Below are 23412 nucleotides of genomic sequence, written 5' to 3' on the forward strand. Positions count from 1 at the left end.
AAAAAAAAAAAAAACAGATTTTTATTTTATAAAAATAAATATTTAAAAAATATATCGTAAAAGTACTTTGTTTTAGTTAGCTATGAATTATGTAATGTAACAGAATCTAGATATTATATTTAATACAAATGCTAAATGCTTTGGGATTACTATTTTGTGGAAATCATGAAATTCTTAATAAATAGAAAATTCTAAAAATAAAACAAAGTAACGATTAGTTTCTTTTTAATTAAGTACATATAATTATTTCCGTTATTAAAAAAACATTTAAGTTTGAGAAATACACGAATCTTTACACACAGAATTAAATACATAAAAATCTTTGTTTTAGTGAATATAAACAAATGCTGTTTAAATACGAGAACCTCTGATAAAACGCCTCGCCGTGAGCCATTAATGCGATCCGATAAGACAGATCGCATCGGACGGTGGCATCACGGCGTAATGATATAGCCCGCTAATGCGACGTGATACCGGAACAATCTAGCAGCTTGATTTGTAGCAACGATCGCGACAGTGTCCTGCGTTCGATCGCGTACGCTCGTGATCGCAATCCAATCTATAATTTATCCTCGCGGCTACGTATCACCAATACGCATCGCGTCGCGAAATAAACGAGTCAATCACGACTCGACGTTCTAATCCCATAATGCACACCTCGAGATTTGGAAGATTCCAACGCCATTTCTCCCTTGCACCAATTCAATTATCACGAAAAATTTGCTTCATTTTTTCTTAAGGTAATTCTTTAGAAAAGCACCAAAAACTTGGAGTGTCTCATCAGGACCCTCCCAAAATCACAAATATTTGTATAATTTGGATAAAATATTAAAACAACATGTTTATCTACGCATCTTTGTCTTGCGAACAAAGTTAAAATTTCGCGATAAAATACAATCAAGATATAATTATAATTACAAAATGAGGGGCCGCGAAATAACTCGCAAATTGTGCTGTTATATTGTATAATTACAAATGTCATGGCAATTGCGCGACGGTTTCAGTTGATAGATAAAATTGTCAATCTCCCCTTCCCTCTTCGGTGACATTTTAATTACCGCCGGCGTTATCGATAGCGTAAGAATTGTGAAATGCAACCAGGGCGTGAGATAATCGGCGAAAATGTCACGTGTCATTATTATTACTTATCGTTTTGTGGCGAGTTGCATAATGCATGTAAACCGTGTCATCGCGTAACTGTATAACCCGATGCAACTGAGCGAGTTGCGACAAAGAGTGACAAATTATCGTGGCGAGAGCGCGAAATTTTAATCTAATAGCTCAGCTTTTGCGCATTGTATGTAGAACACAAGCATAATGTTACCAGAGATATCGTCGTTAGTTTGCGCTAATTGAATGCAATTTTCGACGATGATGCACGACGATGTTAACCGGCCTGTCGCCGTGTTGTACGCAATTTTACGATAAAAATACATATTTATCAACCAGTTTGAAAAACTTAGAAATACCTAATCATTATACTTTTTATTAATTGAACATGAGTTGTGATAATTTCTTAATTGATCTATATTCTCCTTGTATATTGTCAAAAGTACTCGTTAGTTTTTAAAGAATAATCTCGGATTCCTAGGGAATTTGATAATTCTGCAAATAGATCGTGCGTCATATTTTCATTAAGAAAATTGTGAAAGTAATTATATTTTATACAAATCAATGATACACATAAATGGAATTAAGTAATTACACAGCAATATAAATATAAAGAGATAAACGACAGATTAATTATAAACTGTCAAATATCATTTCGGGCAGCTCGCATAGCAATAGTGTTGTCTTTTTTTTAGGACAAAATCTCAAAGTTACATGAGGAGAAAACTTTCAAGTGATAATGTTAATTAAATGAACTATCTGCGCTCGGTGCGTATCGTACATCGTCATTAACATTGTGCGCGGAGTAAGGAGCACGTTTTCCTTTTGAGGGCCTCAGGTCTTGATCCGCTAAAAGGTCGCGTTACGACAGCGGAACGTGAGTAACAGCCACCTCCGCATTTTCTCGCCGCACGTTCGTTGGCGTGCCGCTTTGTAATAATAACGGCCGCTGCAACACGAAAGCGAGACGCGCCTTTCATTACGCTCGCTGCAGCGCGCGCGCGCGCGCCAAAAGCGCCTAATTGCAGAGATTAGAAACGACAGCGAAAAGAAAACAGTCACGAGAAAAGTCGCACGAAATTCCTCGGCATTCTTCACGCGCAACAACTTTGGACGGATATTTATTGTTTCTCTGGAGAAAGCAAATATTTTTAAATATTTAAACATATCACGTAACTGAGAAATATGTCAGCTTTAATTTAAATTCTTTTTAATAAGCTTGTAGAATATATTTCTCTGTAATTGTAAAATCCTGAGGCAATTATTTCCGTGATAGACGGAGGATTAAAAAAAGCGAAAGGATTTCACAAGACTTTTTCGCTGCGATGATTAAGACTGTACTTTAATTCCGCGGAAAACGATCTCTCCGAAGTTTCAATTTTTTTTTTACTCGAAATTTAGGTTGACATTTTGTGAGGTTTCGTTTGCAAAATCATCGCTGAATTTCAACGCCTTCGCGCGCACTCGATCGATATCTACGGCGGCGCGAGCGACCGATTATTTCCCATTACGAGGGCTCCGTAAATCGCGCGTGTACCGGCACCCTCGTTAAGCAGCCACTTTGCCTTGTTACATAGCCAGATAATGAGATTTCCTGTATATCTGCCGTGAGCTCCAAAGGGATAAGAACCGATCCTAAGCTATATATACTTACTCGAACATATGTGCGGTACACAAAACGTTGTACGAAGATGGAGCGTACTCTACCGCTCACTCCCTTGTACAAAATACAAATTTAAAAGCGTAATGGATCAATGTTCGCAACCACAGGATTAGAGACAAAAAAAACTCGCACCGAGAGCAATTCGTAGAATTTGAAATTTAATGACTATACAATAATCTCCGGAAATTCGTAACTTCGATCAAATTCAATAATATCGTATTTTTCGACAAAATAAATTTTTTGTAGGTTTTGCGTGTTTCAGTAACTTTATCAAAATCGGAGCGACTGATGGCGATTGAGACGATAGCCGATGGCTGTGAATTATTAATGTGTGTTTCAAGGGGGAGAGGAGGAAGGGCCATGGATAATTTTGCAGCAAGCCGAATGTGATTACGCGGTTCGTTACACGAATCTGGCATCAATGTTACTTAACGCGGTTAGTTGCACACGTTCAAAGTATTCACTGCAACGCTGAAAATCACGTTACACCCAGTTTTGCAATAATAATAACAATAATAATAATAATAGGAACAATAATAATAAGCGATACATTATGTGTACGTATATGAAAAAACATTTTGCAAAATTCAATTCGTAATTCATAATTGGTGATTTGTATCCACCCTTCAATTATTGGTCGGCTAAACAATCTGGGGGACGGTAATTATTATTACATTGGTAGACGATTCAGCGATTAAATTTCGTCACGGATAAATGGAGCCGGTTGAACATAACGAGAGAGTGATTCGATCCACTCTTTTATCCGATCGCTTTGAAAGCGTGTATTTTCGCTTCATGTCATTATTCAATTTCATTCGAAACGCTATCCTCTCAACGCATTGTGAAAAAATGCCGTATAATTATCGTGGCGCTGAAAAATGCAACACGTAAAGCTCTTTTTAAAAGCAATTGATTTTTCAACTCTTTTATCTTTTGTACAGATCATAAATTATTTAACGCTTCCTCTTAATTTTAAAAATTTTACACGTTGAGAAAATGATTGACGGATTCTACACATTATGTAGCTCGAACGAGAGCTATATAACAAATAAAACTATAAGGCGATGTTGTACTGCATAAAATTAATGATCGTATAGCTGGTAAGTGTATTAATCTTTTTAAAGCTTACATGTAAAACAAAAATTTCGCTGATAAATTGTAGCAATTATTTCAACCAATAATGAGAGGGTAATAATAAATTTAATCGTTATTAAGTGGATGCACGTAAATTGCATTAAATTAATTATACATATTTTCTTACAAATTCCATTCCATCACATCGCCCTACTTTAATAAATGAAGTATATTCATTTTGATAGCACTTCACTTACCAATTATATTCGTCGTTAAATTATTTCAACAGCTTTTAACTTCATTGCTCGCCTAAATACTGCAAGTTACAAATGCGAGGGAAAAGATTCGCCGAGAGATGAATTTGAGCTAAAACGGCTTTCCGTACAATTATTAATCGGAGGCGATTCGTCGAAAATCGTTAGCAGCGCAACAGCTTACCATTGACTGCGCGAATCCAGCTCAATTATCGCGGACGGGGGATCTTTCGTGAAATCTCTCGCGAAACTTCGTCCCGAGGAAAGTTGACGTCAACAGTGAGCAACAGAGGGAAGGCAGCGGTCTGTCATTTGCTCGCGGATTCGCGCCCCTATTGATTATTCGCGACAATAAGTGAACGCGCACTCGCGCGAGCGAGGCGTCGCGCGTCGGCGGCGACGAATAACGAGTCGGTCGATTATTAAGCCGGGAATCCAACACTCGCGGAATTAACGCGAAATTACGGGAGAACGCACGTCGTATCTCCCCGTCGTCGCGATAATGCCACGCTGCGTGAATAACGGCGCGCGGAATTTGTGAGCTGCGGAATCCGCGCGACACTCGGGATGCACGCCCAGCCTTCTCCCGAGACGTGCTTCGTGAGATTCGCATGGAACTGGAATTGGTACTTAACGCTTCGCCGAAGACGCAGAGCGCGGATTTATTGCGAGAGATATATAGCAAGTCGGAAACTCGATATGTCCGCCGAACGTACCGTGCTGGCTTAACTTGCCAATTCGTGTTATAGCAGATTAATAGCCGAAAATGATTTTCGCATAAGTGACGGAAGACGTTTCGAATTTATGAGATATTTTCAAATGCAAAATTATGTGATCCGTGTAAGCAACAACTTTACAGTAAATTATCCAAGGTCCGTTTAAAATTCAACGTCTGAACTTAATTAATTTAAGTTCGATATCCGACCTAAGAATATTTAAAGAAGAAGAATTTAACGTTCTAATTTCCGATGTCTAAACATTCCGTGCTTGATGTGATGATTTAAACAATACGTCAATCGTATAATTTGTTGAATAATCCCAAGAGGCTCGTCAACTCAATATTATAGTGCCTAACAAAGAAGCCGAATGGATAAACCAGACTTACCTGGTCGCGTTAATCGTGAAGATGGTTTCAATGGAGCGACGATCGAGCACGCCGCCACTAAGCAGATACTGGACGGCGATCAGGGCGAGGACGACGCAGGCGAGCGCCTTGAGATGGGCACGATGCCACAGTGCCACGGCTGCGGCGGCCACAGGCATTGCATGCGCGAGACACCATAACTCCCTTCTAGCCGCCGGTAGAGGAGCACCGCCGTGCACCACGAGGCACTCCTCCTCACTGGCTGCTTCCAGTTTCAGCTGCAGCTGCAGCCCGCAGGCCAGAGACCGACCCTGCTGCAGTTCTTCTTCTCCTCCCTCGATGGGCACGAAGGGAGAAAAGCCGCCTGGGGCTCCTCACTTCCGCTCACCAGGAGCATCACCCTCGAGGACCCTCGCGACCGTCCCCTCGGACGAAAAGTAATATCTGCACAACAAAAACATTCAGGAACGTTAGAAAATTTCTCACACTGAGAGATATATTCTATAAATTAGTAATTAATTTATTACAAATTAACATCAATATCGCTAACAATTTTTTATTTATATAAAGCTTATATAAATGTATTATAAAATTAATTATATAATTACTTTATTTCTAATTAAATATAGAATATCGTAAATAAATATAGAGTATCGTTAAAATTTATTTCGATACCGCAATCCCTTGATTATATTACATTTTGTAATTTATTAACATGCCATCAATTTGTTCTTTAATCAATTATTCCCAATTCCAATTTTGATTCGCTAAAAGAAGAGAATATTTTCGTAACATAAACGATATTTGAGACATACCACGAGAGAGATGTCTTATAAAAAGAAAGCAGAACTCGCTGATAAAATATTATCTTTGCATATATATATATATGTAGATTAAATTACATCATAATTAAAATGTGCGAAAACAATTTCAATGGTCAATGTCTTTCTCCGGAGTAAGAAAAAACATAAAAAAGACATTCAAATAAAAAATTGACGTACGTTCCCCTTGTGAGTGAAGAAAAATAATTTGAACGCGATATAGTATAGCGTAGAAACGCGAATTTTTCACGAGATCTTTCGCTTGACCTCGCACTGAAGTTCCTAGCTAATATCACGCGGGGCCATTAACACCGTAAACTGTAAAATTTATCGCAAGGCAGCTTGGAAAAATGTAATAATACCGGCGGTATCGTATACCTTCCGAAAGTTACGACCAATGCTCAACGAAATGAAAAGGAAGTTTCCGAAGATACGGAAAATTAAAAAAGGCTGTATACGGCAGTACTAAAAATGAACTTATTCCCGAGAGCATAATATGATTATGTTGCCAGTCTTTACCGAGACCTGCCACAAATGTCGCGAAAATTTCATTACTGCAATTTCATTTCAGCCTAGCCCTTTCGTCGCCTATTTGCGCGAAAGTAACTGTGACGTTATTTCATTTTAGAAAAAGTTAACTAATATGTTTTTAGTGTGCAAAAAAAAACACCCCCCTCCCTCATTGAGTAATTTATAGAATATAAAAAATTTAATATTAAAAAAATTAATATATAATTAATATATTCTCTAAAATTCAAAAGAAGCAAAAGACAGAAACGATTTTCCAATGAAATGCTTTACCTTTTTTTTTAAATAGTGTAGAATATTGTGTTTCGTCAACGCGATATTAATATACTTGAGTTTGTTTGTAACAAACAGACGGTTGTAATAACATTAGCGGGGACGCAAAATCGAATTCGATACGTTGTCGGGGAAAATCACTGTATTATCGGAACTTCATCGGATCAAACTACGTCAGTTACTCTACACCACGCGGACCGAAACTAATCCGAGTTTATGTGCCGAGAAGCTTCTGAATAGTCGTGTTTAACGAGTTGGCAGACTTATCGACCCGCGATGGCAACTCGCTCGATTATTTCGGCGCAATCTTTATTATATAGTAATTTGCCTATATTAAAAAGTGATTACCGGCCCTTATTATCGCCGATAATGCGGCCGGTAATTTCGAAACCCTGAAACCGCGTGTTTTCGGTAGCTCAGTTTGATTAATCTATTAATTAATTAATTGGCAAATTTGCCAGACTACATAAATAAACACGCGCGCGCGTTTCTGCGCGAATGCAGATTCGATCGCGCGAGTCTTGCCAAAACGGAATTCGTTACGACGTAGGGAGAGTTAAGCAAGAAAACTATTGCAATTGCAAATTTGGAAAGTGGAACGCAAACGAATCAAGTTGACACGCGCGCTTTATTGCACGATCGGTTGAAAGTAATTAAAGAGTAAAAAGCTGAATCCTAACGATCTGCGTATAAGCTTCACTCCCAAGCTTTGCATTCTTTATGTAAGCTAAGCTTTTGTATTCTTTATGTAAAATCAGAAGAACACAAATTAAAATTACAATGAGCATTCACATATTGTTTTTAATTATCTCTGTGTAATTATACTCCATATTAAATATTCTTTTAACAAAACACACAAGTGAATTAACAAAACGGTAAAAATACTTTTACCGTGCACGTATTTAATGTGATTTATTAAAAAGGATATAAATTGTTACATAAAATGGATAATTTGAATACAATTCATTATTTATTATTCGCTGACCTGTATTCTTTCGTGTTTCGTATAACATATACTTATTACTTTCTCAGATATATATATTTCACTCGTAAAACATCCAATCGTTCTTTATCATAAAACTCTCTTTTACTCGTGTACATTATCATATACGAGAGACGAATATTTATGTATTCCGTGCTAAGAAGAGGCCTGGAATATTGCTTCCGTCCTCTCCTTCTTGTCTTTCGCGTGCTTCGACGTTCAACAATGCTAAGGTAGGTCGTGCTCTCCGTCTATTCATACCGTGCGCGCCTATGTTTAATATGCAGTCGTAATTCCAACCCCTTCCCCGTAATTCCTCTCCCCTCTCTCTCTCTCTCTCTCTCTCTCATCCTCTCTTGTTGTTACTAGCTACCCGCGCGTTATCGTCCAGCTCCACTCTAGCGTACGATATAGCGCGCCCTGATTTCTCTTTGAAAATGAACGACGAGATATTATGGGTGACACTGATATGAAAAAGGATAAAATCTCATATTATTTAAAAAAAAAATGCGACAGACGGTAAAATCTCATAAGAGGAAAAATTATATCAATTATATTTTGATGTATGAAATATTCGAGAATGCTTGTTGATCATTAATTAATGCCAATAAATATTATTTAATGTTATAATTGATGTTGCACATTTGCTATATTGACAATGGCTCTCATAAAAAAGTCAAATGTAATTTCTTTAAAAAAGACGAAATACGACAGAAAAACGAGAATTTTTCATTATAAAAATATTATGTTCTTTATTTAATTCTAACTAGATTTTAATATAACAGAATCTCGATTTTAAATACATATATTATTTAAATACATATATTATTTATAGATATTTAAATATATAAATATATTATCAACAATGTTTACAATATATATTATATTGTATGATTTTTTAATGCATTAATATGTTACGTAAATATTTAACTTAAAAATTTTTTCCACGTCACGACAAAACACGGTATCCAATTCAATATTGATAAAAGCATTTCAAATTGGAAACCGGCAACTAATAAATTGGCATGATATTGACGATAGTAATGGCCAAGATTAAAAATTCCGATCGGCCAATTCCATTCGATAACAATGCTCTTTCTCCTCGTCACAGCGGCGATACCCTTTTTCCCCGAGGGTGAGCGCGAAATGTGACACGGTGCTCCATCACTCGGAGTGGAAAACATCATTCGAAGGTGAAAAACCGCGGCTTTTCCACTTTCCGAGCTATCGGATTTTCTCGCTCGGCAGTCGTCAGGATTTCCGTACTTCTCGCGACCAAGTTGACGCGCAAGAAAGTCCCTCGTGTCCCATCTCTATCTTTCTCTCTCGCGACAAGAGTTCATGATTGCAGCGTAATAAAAAGGCGATCGATAATTTCGAAATGTACAGTAATAATAATAAAGGGCAAGAAAATACATCTCTCTGATGCTGCAGTTTCAGATAATTTCACAACCACCATTCTATAGAGATTCAGCTCTTGTTTTTCCGATCATTAGAGAGATAGGTATCAGGAAACTCCATTTCGGTTCAGTATTTTGAACGGAATTTCAGAAATACACAACTAATGCCCGCTTCCGTGTGATTAATCAATCGTCGAAATGTTTGACCGCCTATAGCGTTCAACAACCGCCGGCTTTCCGAGGTGCATAGAAAAAAAAAAGAAAATGACGTGAGCGCGGCTACTTTTGTATGCGCTCGGCCGCGTGCCTGCGTCGTACCTTATTTACGGCCGTATGAAAATTCAAAGATCGACGATATGCACGACTGAATTCTGCAAGAGTACAAAAATGGCGGCAGACGGGGCCAGGCGTGAGCAAACGCGTAAAAGACAGATCGTAAATTTTATGCAGCTACTCGGGATTCATCGCCACGCCGGACCGTCATTGGTTACCGCGCGATATATAGTACCGAAGCATCGGGGACTCCGTATCTGATGTTACATACAGCGTTACGAGCATTATATAATCTATATATGTATATCTTATATATTTTTATCTGTCTCTTCAGCTTTCGATATTATATAAGATAGACAGCAGTGTTCGCGAAGGAAGTACCGTGTATGGGGATCACCCGTTTGTTGCCGCGCTCGACCCGTCTTGATAAAATGCGCATTTTCCGCCGTCCGTGGTATTTCATTTCCTCTGTGAAACGTAGCGCGCTCGTCGTAGGCGATCCTCTCTCTATCGACGGGCAAAAACCTCTCGACGACGTCGCCAATCCGTCTCACCGCAAAATGCGGAAAAAGAGAGAGAGAGAGAGAGAGAGAGAGAGAGAGAGAGAGAGAAAGAGAGAGATACAAATAACAGTCCTCTCTCTCGCCTCTCATTTATCTCTGTCACTCGGTGACAAACCAAGCAAGCTCGGAGAACGATCATGACGAGTCATTCGCCCCATGCCGGAAGTATTATATACCGGGCTCTCCCATTATCTCGTGACATTATGGGGATGTTATAGGTACGTTCTCTCTCGGCGACATTTATAACTCGTTACAACTTCCCCGAAATTACGTCCACCCTAGTTCCTTGCGCCCTCTTATCAACTTGACGGGACCCTTTCTCATAACGCTCCTCTCTTGTCGTTTCGAGCCACGACGCGTCACGTCGGATCAGATTGCTACAAATGAGAGAACAAATATCCCAAAGTTAACCGCATATTTGATATATAAATTTCCTAGGTACGCTGTGTTTTTGCCGGAGATAATTACGCGTGATAATTAAAGATGCGAATTGAAACAGCTGGAGATACATGTAATTTTTTACATGGAGATAGGGTATGTAATTAAGGGAGACGCGAGTCGGAACTCTCTGGCTCTGAATGAGCAATTTTAAGGGGAAATCAGATTATAACTCTTTATATTTAAAAGAGTTCAAAGGTTGATTTACTGTATGTGTGTGTATACGTTAAAAAGTTTGACGAGGCATTAATTTCATTTTAACTATACCTCTGTTTCGCGCAACATATTTACGATAAAAATCACATAAAGCGTACAAATTTCAACGATAATTCATCATCGCAATTCTATCGACTGCAAAATTTTTAAAAATAGAGATAAAAATCGACCGCGATGTAACACAATAAGCAATTACGTAATTCTGGATTAATGTCCTGCGATATCACGGCCGATACCGAAACAGTTGGTAGGCTGAAAATTAAAAAGACCGTGATTTCTGACAATGCGTGATCACCGCGTGTGACGCGAGCGATAGATAGTAGCCCGATAAAACGTGCGAGTTTAAAACACGATAAATAGAGCGCCCGTTGCCATCTTTATTAGACCGAAACCATCTTCCGCGCGTACGCTCTACCGTTGCATTTGACGTTACTTCTGTCTCTTTTGCCCGTGCATGGCCGCTCGTTTATTCAATTAAAAACGCGACCACGCGTGCGTTTGCACACTTCCGCGCAATGAAGTCTCTGCGCGCGCGACACGCGAAGAGCGGCGCGCGGCGCCGCTGATAATTGCATTCTGCACCAATGCCGCGGAGCTGCATTGTCGCAAATATTGTCAACGCGGGAATGGCGAAACGGGAGGTCGTTAAAACGTGACAGCTGGATCCGTTCGTGACGAAACGATCGGCCGCGAATTAGCACGCGCACGCGCGAGCGCGAGCGTGTAATCGCCGCTTCACATTCCGCGCGCGGGCCCTATTTGCATGCGAATGCGGAGAGCCTGTCGGTAAAACTGGCGTGAAGACGCGGCGTTTTGCGTGGAAATATATCCCGCGGGATGCATCCCGCAGGATCGGACCGCGATATTTCAATCCCTTCGACCGTAAAGTTCGTCGCGCTGGAAATTTACGTGGAAGCGCGAGCATAATTTTTCACTAAAGACAGGCGAGGGGCTTTTATTTGTCAGCATATGATTACGGCACTTTCGAGACTCCATATGTTCCATTTTATATTTCCGTGACATTATTACTCGCCTATACGTCGCGCCTATAAATTCACAAAGTTACGAAAGTTTATTTAAAATAACAGATGAATTTTTCGATTCCTATATAGATAATGTTTTAAATTCGATTTAAATACTTCTTTTACCTTAAGAGAAAATTAATACTAAAAACTGATTCAAGAATTTCGTGAATAAAATATGGCGAATAGCCTTGGGGAAACGCCCTACGTACTTCTCTTCTAATAACTCTTGACAACAATTTTTCTCGATTTCTCTGCATTTCGCCTGTGAAGCAAAAACAAACGAATAATTCGTCAGGTAAACATTGTGAGCCTACGGTACGAAAATACCTCGATGGAATGAGTAAATATCCACAGCAAAATACTCAGCACACATTTGCGCGTCATTACATTGGAACCGGTTATTAAGGGCAAGACCGGATTATTTTTTCATAGGCGTAAACTCCGAGATTGTCGAATAATTTCCACGTTGTGAATGTATATCGATCGCGCCGTCATTGCATGGATTACGTCGCGTGGGTGGAATATTTAAAGAGGACATCACGCTCCTGCAGGGGAAGAGTCCTGGTCGGAGGTATTATCGTATTCACTCCTCGTGGTGCATGTTCCTGCGCGCAGGTGCGCGCATACATACGCACCTTGTGCAAAGGATGTTGCGAAGCAACGAGAAAGGATGAGAGAGAGAGAGAGAGAGAGAGAGAGAGAGAGAGAGAGGAGAGGAGAAATATAAAATAGAAGGAAAATATAACGAATAAAAACAAGATTCAAGTTTAATTTATTAATTCTACTCTCAGCAAAATTGTAGAAATGTGAATTATTTTGTAATAAGAAAATGAATTATTTTGTAAAAAGAAAGGACTCAAAAGTACATTAAAAATATAATAAAGTCACATTTGCTGTGTGTCTCCAAAGAACATAATTTTGAATATATAAATAAACATCAATAAGTACAATGTATATTATAGAAATGTATTAATTAGAAAGAAAGCAAAAATCATTAACATGATGGAACTTACAATATAATTTACAAATCCCACAAAAGACTTTGTATTCACAAAATTAATTAGACAGATCAAGACTAATTCTTTGATTATGTAAGAGTGATACCGCGGAAATAGGATGAGGTAGGGAGAAACACACAACTGCTCAAGGCAAGCTAGGCTGCGTTTGTGCTCGGAGATATCCATTCTAACAGGATCAAGCCTGGAAAGGGAGGATAAAGCAACCCTTCGCATTGTACACGCCGTTTCTCTATCCTGTATTCTCCGTTCTGTTGAAGCCAAGTGCGGCTGCACTCCGGCATGCATCGCACGTCGCAATGCAGCAGCCAGAGTTGCGCCAGAACACGATACGCGTGTGTCCGATTTTGCTGAGAAAAAGAGAGCGAGAGCGAGAGCGAGAGCGAGAGCGAAAGCGAGAGAGAGAGAGAGAGAGAGAGAGAGAAAGCAGAATAATATACAAAAACGTTTGCCAGCTAGCGGCGGTCAAGGTCCATGATATCGTCAAAGCTGTTCTTTTCAATTCCCTTTCCGTTCCAAGAGCAAAATTTAGGATTTGATCAGGAAAATCTTGCCTAAATCTAGACACGTGTCGAGTGATATTCAACAATTTCTATAAATTTTTATTAACCGTGAATACATTTGAATGTATCTATAATTTATATAAAAACGATATAGAGTTCGGATTTTGACGAATTAAAGTGTATCAAAAAATAATCCAATAAGAATTTTTTTCTAAACGTTCCTCTCTAAAAATACGAGGAAACTTTAAATTTACAACTCAAAAATATAAACGAAAATTCCTAATTCATTGTCAATAATAATCATCGTGCAGAGATAAACCCTATTTTGATATGCAATATATATTTAAAATATGTATAAATATATATATTGTATAAACATTCGCGATAAATTCATCATTTTGTTATGATATTATTCTAACAATTATTAATTATGTTACATAATTTAGAAACCATTTATAATCAAATTATATAAATTATATATCATATGCGGGGTAACAATCAGAAATAATAATAAAACCGTTAAATAAGTATTATTTTGTTATTATGAGTTGACAGAATGAAATGACTTAATCTGTTAAACTGTAGAAGAAATGCACATCCTTCTTACACCGTATGTTTCTTATAAAGAACAGTGCTCAACTCTTTTCATTCTGTCCACTCATTATAAAACAACAGCTGTTTATTACTTTCAACAACTTTCCGACTGGCGCATCCCGCATATATTATATTAGATTATTGCTGGGATCAACTGCGATATAATTCGTCGCGTCACTTAAACGAATTTCGTCGGAAAGAAAGAGGATGAAAGGAGAGCGTCCAACAAAATTCGTGCGCGCATTATTCTTAAGTACACCGCGCGCACGGTAAAGTACCGCCGTAAAGTAACGCCATACCGGTAATTTAGCGACTTATCAGCGACTATAAAGAGGACTTCCTACCATTATCCCGGCAGCTTATTGTTAGTTACAGTTTCGTTACGTCAATTGCCCCTGCACAGTGTAACTTCTGGCAGTCCTTCCTACCCGTTCGGTAGCACGGTACGGCGTTTCGCCGGAGGACGCAGTAATTGCGTTAACGTCGTCATTACGTTACATCGCCGCCTTGATAGCGCGCGATTTGATTATCGCAGTTACAAGTTAATCGAGCAATCGCGAGTCGAGCCCTAACGATCCCGCCTCGTTAACGATGTTTACAGCTACAAAGGTTACCTTTGAGCTGCAAGCCCTGAGGATACTATAGCAAATAGTAACAGCAAAGGAAACGGAGATGGTTCGAAAAGATGTAGGTATAATCAATCTAAAGAGGGGAGCGAATATTTAATGCTTGGAAATTTGATGTTTGAGTACTATGAATGTATTTAGATATAAATAAATAATATCGATAAATTTCAACCGAAATTTTGTCACAGTGAGAATTAAATTTATTTATTATTCGGGACGCGCACGGATGGAAAAGTATGAAGATTAAAAACCGGACTGCATTATAAGTTTAATTAAAGTTTAAAACTCTTCTTTTAAAAGTGATATTCAAGTCTAATTTGGAAAATAACTCCGAGATCGATACAGCCTAGTTTATATCCGACCCTCATGGAAATTCTCAATGCTTCAGAAACCGAACTTACGTTGCTTCCAAAATAAGCGTCTCATACATCATTCTGGCGTGCTACAGTACCTACGCGATTTTATTCCCGTAGCACTCCTCGAGAAACGCGATATAGTTGTCAAATCGATGACGTGACGCAGTATACACCGCGATCTATTAAAGTCCAGAACAGTCCCTATAAAGGAGATTTAAATTTCCTATTTGCATATTAAAATTTAAGAAAGTATTCAGCGCATGAAACAGTTTCAAGATTTAAAAGCTATTATTATTATTATTATTATTATTGTATTATAATACAACAATACGACTAATTATCTGCTTAATATTACACACTATCTATATAGTATTGTACACTAATTAAAATACTTTGTGCCAAATCAATATAGCAATTGTAAACAGATTTTAAAAACCCTTATTCGTTATATTCTCATATTATTCTTCATCTATTGTTAATATATCGATTAAATGATACTTTGTTGGTTCTCTAATATTTGGAGACGTTATCATTAAGAACTCATCGACCTCGATTTTAACGTCTCAATATCAACTGTAAAAAAAAAGTTAAAAAAACTTTCTCCATTATATTATTCCCTATCCATTGTTGTTGTACGGCTATATCGATTAAATGATACTTGGCCGGCTTTCTAATATTTGGAGACGTTATCATTAAGAACTCATTGACCTCGATTTAACGTCTCGTAAAAATTCAATAAAAAATGCCGACTATCTGTTGTATAGAAAACAACGCACAGTGAAATTTATAATCTGCTCTGATTAACTTTTTGAAAGCGCTTTTTAGGCTCTCCTTTTTATTGTTTCTATTTTAAATATTTATATACTTTTTCACTTTTATAATCTTGATTCTCAACGCAATCTCATATAAGTAGGGGGAAACCGGGGATGGTTGATACAGTTTTTTTTAAATAATTTTTTCACATTTAATTAATAAATGAAATAAATATCTCAAAGATATTTTTCAATAGCCACATGCTTCAACAACATAGAAATTTTTATAATTTAATAACATAATTAATTTTGTTGTATTAATGAAAAATATCAAGTGATGCAGCTTATAACAACCGGCCCCATGTGCGGAGTCGATTGTCACAATTACTAGAATTATTTTCTGTTATTTTCTGTTTGTACCTAATCTCGTCACGAAAGATAATGGAGAAAAAAATTTAAAAGAATTTATCCATTCCAAGGTATCCAGTTGATTTGATTATCCGCTAAAATCGCAAAAATTACTTTCAATCCACTCGTGACGTAATGTCACGCCCTAGTTCCTGCTCAGAAGCCACTGCAAATCGACAGTTTCTGTGCCAATTAGCGTTTCTGTCGAAATGTTATATCTGCCGTGCATGCACTCATTTGCGCTTGCGTAATTTTGAAATCTGTATATGTGGAATTTTGTTTCGTAGAGAATACCCCGTCAAAATTCTGTAAAAAAGGAACACGCAGACTGCGTAAACAAGTATAATCGAATTGTTTATTACTATGCGAAATTCTTTGAAAAATGAATCAGCTTTCCATAGAAATTTCTATCGTGTTTATGCAAACTATCTTAATATTACTTGTAATTATAAATCGTTATAATTTTAATAAATATTTAATAAATATTTTAATATAGAACTTACACGTAAAACTTTTTTCTTATTTTACCAAGAACACATCGTGAAAATTTAACATTTTAAAAAGATGCGCGAGGGAGAAGACGCACCAATGTAACTCGACCTAATTGTTATTACGCCGGAATTGCGTGCGATAAGTGTAATTCAATCGGGAATAAAGAAGAGGTTATGGAAAGTACGCCATCAGACAGATAGCAAAGGTGTGGCCGCTCTTACGTAAGCAGCCTTTTAATTCTCTTTATAAATTCCTTCCGCCTCTCCAGGGAAGACCAAACATAAACTCGATGTCGCTTTAGCGTTAATTGACGCAGATAATCCAACATTAACATTTATCTTAAACCATTTTTACTAACAAAAATATACGTCGCTATTTAAGGCCGCAATGTTCCTTTTATAATGTATATTGAGTTGAAAATCTGGTTCTTTATTTAAAATCTATTTAAAATTAAATAAATGGATTTAAAGGTTTCAATATACTTATATATAACAATTAATGTTTTTCAATTAATAAGCAAAAATAAAAAATAAAATAGCTCATATACATATAAAAGTTTTAAAGAAAATCAATTTTATTTTGTCTCTGTCTAACAATAAGAACGATCTTGTTCACTATTCTTATTCTTGTTTATTATTACAGCATATTCCTAAAGACATCGATTATATGATAAAACACTGTTTTTAAAAATTAATAAAATTCGTGCCATCTTCACGGACACGATTCACTACGGTTATATTGTGATAAAAAATGATCCATCGATAAATACTTTAATTTGCATCTTTTCTTTAATTATGTAAACTGTAAAGTAATAATCGATTCGGAATGATCGAAATTTACGTTCAAGCCGTGAGTGTAAATGCTTTCTGGACGCGGGGAGGGGGAGGGGCAAAATATAATTCAATAAATCAATAAGCGGTGAACAAGATCTAATAAAAGGAACGCAACGCCGGCGAATCGCAGGCAGGTTCTGATTAAAACGCGAACCAATTTGAAATATCTCGGCCGCTATTAATGAGTCAATCAATTTCTGTCATTGCGTTCGCTTTGGCGGTGCGAGTCTGAATACGTGCATTATCAATGGAACACATTTCAGCACAATACCAATGAAAAATACATTCCCGCGATAGCAGCGAAATTTCACGCTTATTCAACTGGCGACCGGTGTGGAAAAACGTAAGCATGCTGAAAATGTCACAAAATATCTGTTATCGGAAAGAGTACATTTGAAATTGAATTTTCTTCGCGTTAATAAACGTGTTTTGAGTAACTTGTATAAACATCTACAGATATGTCTTTATGTTAGTAAATCAACTTAGACGAGCTAAACAAAAATTGATATACATAGTAGACTGTATAACTTTCATTATTAATTAGTATCACAATCGAGATAAAAACCAATATATCTCAACGATTTATTTACAACTATAAGCTAACAATAAGTGAAGGATTTCATTTTGCGGTGATTCATGCTACTCCTATCGAGCGTCTCGGGTACACAAATTTCCATTTGAGTGGGATCACTATATTCGCGCGCGAGCAGGAAGTGCCGTTCAGAAGACATACCGGCGATCTATCCTCTTATGGAAATGCGCGCTCCGTCTTTTTTCGTGCGCTTTTAATACCAGGAAGGAATTTTTACAGGCATTCACATGGAAATTTGCAACGTTGACCTTTTTTTCTGGTCTCTCGCGCCACGTCGCGCAGCCTCCCCTCGAGCGCAATTTTCGCAAAACTGCCACTCCGCCGCGGCCGTACGCGACGGCTCTTTCTCGCGCCGAGCGTTGATTTATTTGACAAAGAAAAAATACTTTAACGCGTTTTATACGTCGTTCCCAGTAAAAGCGAACGTTAGAAAATTACGCGAGCTGCCGCCGTCATGTTATACTTTCCGCTTAACGATAAATTACTCTCGATCTCTGCTTAGGAAGTTTGATGAGAAATTTAATTAAAATTAAGGAGTTTGCAATTTTAATATGAATTGACTTTCAAAGATATAGTAAATTTCTCATGCTTACAACGCCATTAACGTGACTTCCCTTAACTTATTTTATCATAGTAATATTATTTCACAAACTAACCTTTCTTTCAGAGAAAAAAATTTGCAGATAAATTCTAAGTGTTTTATGAGATAAAATCACAGAAATTATCTTCTTAAAAACTTTTCTGCATATTAACAGAGTTAATATTTCATTATTTATTTTCAACGTTTTTCTACTTCTTTAATTATTATTTCGCAGGATGTTTGCGCTTATCAAAGTTTATATTTTAATAATCAAGATATTTAAAGTTAAAAATTCGCGCAAAACATAGCGGAAAATCCAAAGTTATTTTCCTTTTCATTATTATTCCGCGCGTAAACTCATTCCTATATAAAAAAGAGGCGACATTCGGGAGCTTTTCCCCGGCAGACACGCCAATCCCTTCGGGAATGGTTAAAAAAGGCATTAGACGAGTGAGAAAAACCGTTTCTCGGTGTCTCGTAAAACTGTAAAGCGCTCGTAACACGTGTCCCGTCGGTCGACGAAGTTGACGTTGTGCAAAAACAATGAAAAAGGAGACGCGTGATATTCAAACGAATGAACGAACGAACAAATGAGAAAAAGAACGATCGGCGAACGAGCGACGGGGATGCGTGTCCACTCTACCGGGTGGACGGTGCGCGTGATTTATATATCCGATATTGGGGGAACAACGTTCTCCGATAATCCCGGAGCCCCGATATCTCTGTCGAATCGCGCGAATTCGGCTTTCGGTGTTTGCCAGTTCGGTACCATCATCGCGCTTAACCGACGGGTCCCGCGTTCGTTTGATATATTAGAACACACCGTTTTATATACCGCGATGCTGTTTTGCCTTGTAGTTCCTGAACACGAACTATTGATTCGAATGGTGATCGTCGCTGACCGGCTTCCGGATTTCCACCACTGATCTCCTGATCTCAAAAAATTTTACAAAATTCTTTTGCACCAGAGTCGAAACTGTCCGAGATGAGAGATGCAAATCGCGAAAGTAAAATACGCATCACAATCAAAGCTGAAATATGGTACATTTTTGTCAAACTTTTTCTTTAGATTTTTAAAATTCAAATTTTAAATATTTTCGTATATCCTTTTTCTATTATAGGTTCTTACATTATATAAATATATAAAAAATTGTTATATATTATATATATATATATAAATATACATACATTATTGCGTGTGTGAATTATATTTTAATAAATAAGCAAATTTACAAAAATGTATCATCAAATACGTTTCTATCAAACTTATTTTGTAATGAAACATAAATTCTCGCAAAAAATATTTAAAAATAAAGAAGTAAATCATGTTAGTGACACATTTAAATGTGAAAAAAGAATAAAGATATGTAAATAAGCCAAACAAAAAAAGAAAATGAGGAAAGGAGATAAGAGAAGGACGGAGGGATGAAGAAACAAGGGAATCGATAGCTATCGTCATGGCGACCATAACATCAACTATTCCTTATTCTAACAAGCATCCTCTTTCTTTCTCTAGTTTTTCATGATTTTTGTCTTCCTTTTTGCCTTTTTCATCCCTCTTAATTTCACACGGAATGTCACATGGGACCAGTGCGACGACGTCGTAGCGTGAATGGTGGGTCCCATGTGCTTCCTTCGAAACAAATGCTTCGATTTCTCAAACACAGAAGGCATCCCTCCGTCCTTATACACGGGATGTACATTAGAATAAAATTGACGCAAGGATACGGAAAAGAAAAAGAGATATTGAGAACGCGCGACAGCTACTAAGTTTTTTGTTTTGTTAAAAAAAAGAAACAGGTTTCTCACGAGGAAGAAACCTTGACATGGCGTGCAATGAGTCACAACAAATCGCGGACAAATCGCGTGCACTCGAGACACGAAACGCTCTAATTAACGTGCACAATAGTATGTAAAACTCGGACTGACGATATCTTGCTCAAACAGTGTTTTCTTCCATTGAAGTTATTACTTCTAAGTGGAATTGAAACTCTGCAAACAGTCGCGTGATTTATATTTTCTTAATGTACCTCCGGGTATTCTTCTAACGTTAAAGGTGAAGCTCTGGCAGAAAGGTATGTTGAGAAAATAAAGAAAGCATTTCTTAAGATAACAAATATTTCTATATAAACTACCTAATATAATCTTAATTAAAAATCTCGAAAATTGATGATCATTAAAAATGAAAGAAAATTACGAAAATCGTGTACATCACGAAGAAGCTAAAAATATCCCACGTGACATTTTTCCTCGATAACAATCTACAGATTGAGAGATTTCATTCGTGTAATTAACCAATTTAAAGTTGAGTACGAAAAAAGAATTTCCTTCGTATATTTGATTCCACGACGTGTTTTTTATTTTAATTTATATTTCTGTGATAGTATATATAATATTATACTCAAACAATCATAATTATAAAATAAAGTTTCGGTCAAATTGACTCATTGTTGCAACAGAAAATATCGCGTGGCCTGTTTTATAAGCTATTTACTGCATCGTACCAATATTTACGGGACTCTTTTGTTCACCCTGTATATACGCAATTCTGCCAAATGACACGCCACTCGGGGGAATTGGAGATCAGAACGAAGTGTGCACGTCGATACGCGGTATATCGGCCGAGAGCGATTTTTATTGTTGCCCTAAATAGCATGCAGCGCGGAGAGAGCTTCATGCGGGATATTTCCCGCCTATATTTGAGATATACGTCAAACTTGAGAAACGCATTTGTCGGTCAATTCGCGAAACAACTACTTTTTCCGGTAAACATTTTTATGTCACACTGTTTTTCGCTACTTGTAAATTTTTAATATGAGACAACAAGGCATTCAAGTGTCCAACGCTCCGTTTCTCCTCGAGATACATTATTAAGCAACAAAATTAAAAGAAAATGTATTTTTTATATGTACGCAATTTCGGGTTCAAATGGAATTTTGACCATAAAACATTGCTTGAAAGATTTATTGTTAAATTTTCTTCCCCGTAATACCACTATATCTATCTATTGTATTAAAAAACGTTTCAGATAAAGTTTCTTCAATTTTTATAAAATTAAATAGCAATAATAAAATTTTTATCTTTTATTATTACTAGTCCTTGATCAAACTTTTCGAATTTTCTGTATAAATTATGTCCTTATACAAACTAAATCACCAGTTTACCTAATTCTTCTTCAATTTTATATCTGAAATTCTTCGTTTTTCGATAAACATATCATAATCTACGAGCTTATGCGGGCGGAAATACTTTGTAACTCCATTGGACAAGACGAGAGAGACAAGAGGAGGTAAATAGTGAGATAACACTCTTAGTCGTCTAACTATTGCGGGTTTTCTCGGTGATGGCACCAAAGTTGGTGTCGAAGTAATTTACGTGGTCTTAGTCACGGTGAACATGTCCTCTCCACGGCGAAACTCATTCCGCTAGTGGGTTGGACGGTTTACGGGGGTGACTGATTCGAACAGAATGACACAGTGCTTTCTGACAGGTTCTCTCTGTGAGAACCGCGCCGCCACCTCTCGTGAACAAATAGACTTCGTTCGTCCCTTTGTCTCCGTGTCATGCGACATGTAACATCAACCTGGTTTCTTGCCGCTGCCGTGCAGACAATCGAAATGAGAGGGAGAAAGAGAGGAATAAGAGAAGACGGAGCGAAGAGGAATGACAAATAGCCAGAAGGAAAGTTATTACGTCTCGGAATAGAATCCTTTGCAGGTCTTTAAAAATGGCATCGAAAGTAATCCATAAGTTGATGCAGTGCTGTATAAATATGTTAATTGCGAAAGCCAATAATTTATGAAGAAAAATAAAAATATTAAATAAAATTAATAAGGTATTTTTAAATATATTCAGAGAAAAACATTTGCGCAAAGTAAGTTTCTTTAATATTCTTTAATAAGAGATCCGCGTTAAAGATTAAAAAATATCTAATTGTAAGCAAGAAGCAAATTTATACTTAAATGTGAAGCATGGATAGTGAAATATGGATAATATCCCCCCCCCCCCTACGCGGGAGTACATTAAAAGATCATCAGAGAGAATAGAAAATACTTTTGTCCGATAGAGAAGTATAATTAATGTCTCAGTATTCGCACTTCTCGGAAAAAAAATCTTATAATGAATTCGACTTAAATTATTAGCACTTAAAGCATAAGACTGAGAAGGCATAAAGAAGAATGTACTAAAGTTTAAAAATACTCGCAGAGAGTCAAGCAAGCTTTACGCAACACGTGCGATTTTTCCTCCTTAGAAGTAGCCATTGATAATTTATCTTATATACGCGCGTATCTCTTTTCTATTCTATTTTCTACACAATTACAACTAATGGAGTTAAGCGTCTACATGCAGCTCCTCGAAATTGACTTACATTGTTATCGCTCGAATGCCTGAGAGCCCTTCCTTGAGCATCACAAAGAGTCATCCAAACCGGTTGTCACGTCTTATTCCTTTCTGCTGACTCACGCATACACGCCAGGCGATTATCTCCTCGAGACGACATTCGAGGAGATGGCATCGGGGGACAGACAGGGAGGCAAACTACCTTGTTTCGGTATACAGAGAGAACGGCTAATAGCAACGCCCGGGTGTCGCACGCGGCGCAGCAAGCCTATCTAGCCCTCCCAGGAGTTGCCAAGTGTTTCCGCATTGGTGGCGAAGTAATCGCGAAGTTCGAGCCTGTGCTGCAGCTGTAGAGTAAAGCTGCCGGAACTTTCCATAACGTTTCGCCGACTCGAGTGTGTCTCTCGCCAAACGCTTCCACAATGTTCCCGACCGCTGTCAATATACGTGTACACTAATGGGCGATGGTTTGCTCGCGTTTCTGACTTGCAAGTCCCGAGTTTCGTGCTATTGTTAAACGTAAATGTATCGTCTCGCAGCAGCACCGAGTCATGCCGTATATTCTACATTAACTTGGGCTAATTCAGATATAGCTTAGATTTGCGAGCACATAAC

The 23412-nt window shown here is 37.5% G+C and overlaps 1 protein-coding gene across 4 annotated transcripts in view; it reads right to left on the reverse strand.

The window, feature by feature from the left end:
- Positions 1 to 23412, reverse strand: part of LOC105454649 (beta-1,4-N-acetylgalactosaminyltransferase bre-4) — a 114041-nt gene that overhangs the window by 24858 nt on the left and 65771 nt on the right. For all 4 annotated transcript variants that reach the window (XM_011697418.1, XM_011697419.1, XM_011697422.1 and 1 more), the window contains exon 3: positions 5207 to 5629. In XM_011697418.1, coding sequence (XP_011695720.1) covers positions 5207 to 5364 — 158 coding nt within the window. In that variant the 5' untranslated portion in view covers positions 5365 to 5629. The remainder of the gene's footprint in view (positions 1 to 5206; positions 5630 to 23412) is intronic.

The sequence above is a fragment of the Wasmannia auropunctata genome, unplaced genomic scaffold, assembly GCF_000956235.1.
Source record: "Wasmannia auropunctata unplaced genomic scaffold, wasmannia.A_1.0 LD335977.1, whole genome shotgun sequence".
Lineage (NCBI taxonomy): Eukaryota > Metazoa > Arthropoda > Insecta > Hymenoptera > Formicidae > Wasmannia > Wasmannia auropunctata.